The sequence below is a fragment of the Austrofundulus limnaeus genome, unplaced genomic scaffold (assembly GCF_001266775.1).
Source record: "Austrofundulus limnaeus strain Quisiro unplaced genomic scaffold, Austrofundulus_limnaeus-1.0 Scaffold41, whole genome shotgun sequence".
Lineage (NCBI taxonomy): Eukaryota > Metazoa > Chordata > Actinopteri > Cyprinodontiformes > Rivulidae > Austrofundulus > Austrofundulus limnaeus.
In genome coordinates, this window is record NW_013952443.1 from 2707635 (window position 1) to 2709330 (window position 1696).

Consider the following 1696-nt stretch of genomic DNA (forward strand, 5'->3'; position numbering starts at 1 on the left):
ACACACACACACACACACACACACACACACACACACACGGTTGTTTAGAAACAACCATCTCTGTCAGTTATGAATGAGTTCTAAATCCACTCCAGTCACTCCACTCCGGAATTTAAATTGTCCTCCTTTTACTCTGCTGGGCTGCCTGAAGGGAACAGAGCTCCAAACACACACAGAAACACTCACACGCAGCATGGGGAGGAAGTGTAGTCAGTGACGAGGACAAGAGTCTGTAAAGAGAGCTCAGAGAGACGGTGGACTGTGTGTGAGCCGGGGCATGAAGGAGTTTGAGACGTGTGGACTTCTGCTGACGCTGCTGTGGTGTGGAACATGGGATGTGTGTGTGGAGACGATGTCTGGATACCTGTTTGCTGCTCYGTTTGCACCTCGGACTATGGGGCTGATGGATAATCTGCTGGTTAACTTTACTTTAATAGAGTTTTAATGGGCGGTAGTAGTGGCGATGTGTGACTGAAGTATGAATGAGTCCTGTATTGTGTTCTTCTTGAGAAGGATGTGTGTATGATGGGGGGGTTTGAGTGTGACAAAGTGTGAATGACTTTTGTAGTGAGCACACTGCCTGTTTTCTAGTGTGTGACATTTGTTTTGTAGATATTGGAAGCTTCAGTTTTTGACAGGTTGTTGTGATACATTCGTGGCTGCAGATGTAAAGAGAGTGCGTGCAGAAGTGTATGTGTGTGTGTTGGGGAAATGTACCGGCGTTCACCCTGTGCCAGAGGAAGGGTTCATTTTGACTTCAGTGAGGAGGTCATCAGGAGACTCCACGCCACCAATCATGGCCACACTCACAGGTTGGGACACTCACACACGTCATGGTCATTTTTTGTCTTTTTGCTAACTCTGAACATATTCCAATTTATATAATATTGTCTTGAATAAGGCTCTTTTTGTGTGTACTCTTGCTTCCTTTATTCTTTTACATTAAAGGGGACATRTGCAAAATCCATTTTTTCGCCATGAAACACATTTTGTTGTGRATTTAAAGAGACAGCCTCAAAACGAGTTGATCTGAAACACACCTCAGGAAAGGGTTGAGCTTGTGGAGTTACAATAAGAAGGAATTCAGACCAAATTCGCAGTTCCACTTTATATAAACCCAACTGAATGATTTAAATATGAAAGGAGGATTTAAATGCAGGATATATCTCCTTTTATGCAGTTAAAACACTTTTCTAATCCTAACAATAATAATGTGGTTTTAAGCACTGTGGTTTGKTTGGGTGAGAAAATAAAAAATAACATTTCCACAGAGCAATGTTTGAAGTAGTTTGGGTGCTGTGTGTGTGCATTTTACGAGRGTTTGCCATGCAAATTAGTCTCAAAGAGTTTTGACGATTTGTTTATTATTTTTGCATTGTTTTCAGCTGCTCTGTTTAAATATAGTCCTGTTTGAATGGCACATTAGTGACCAGATGACCCGAAGGCTGAAAGCACAAAAAGAACACTTTGTGACATTGGATCGTCTGCAGCGGCCTTAGCCGTTAGCGCTTTCGTATATTTGGCATTGTAGCCATGCAGGCTTTGTTGTCTGCCTTCATTAAAGTGAATTTTGAACCGTCTCCAACACCAGAGCATCAGAAGCATCACAGGGTGAGCAAACCAAGGAAACCACTTCTACCTAACAATGTGACTCCTGTTTGCAGGTCAAAGTGTGTGTGTGTGTGTGTGTGTGTGT

At 42.6% G+C, this 1696-nt stretch overlaps 1 protein-coding gene across 4 annotated transcripts in view; it reads left to right on the forward strand.

The window, feature by feature from the left end:
• pde4ba (phosphodiesterase 4B, cAMP-specific a) overlaps positions 1–1696 on the forward strand; it is a 177470-nt gene that overhangs the window by 103154 nt on the left and 72620 nt on the right. Inside the window, exon 1 of one of the 4 annotated variants that reach the window (XM_014007386.1) lies at positions 216–812. The exons of the other annotated variants lie outside the window; for them this stretch is intronic. Coding sequence (XP_013862840.1) covers positions 712–812 — 101 coding nt within the window. The 5' untranslated portion in view covers positions 216–711. Of the gene's footprint in view, positions 1–215; positions 813–1696 lie in introns of those variants that run through there. 4 annotated transcript variants of the gene reach the window in all.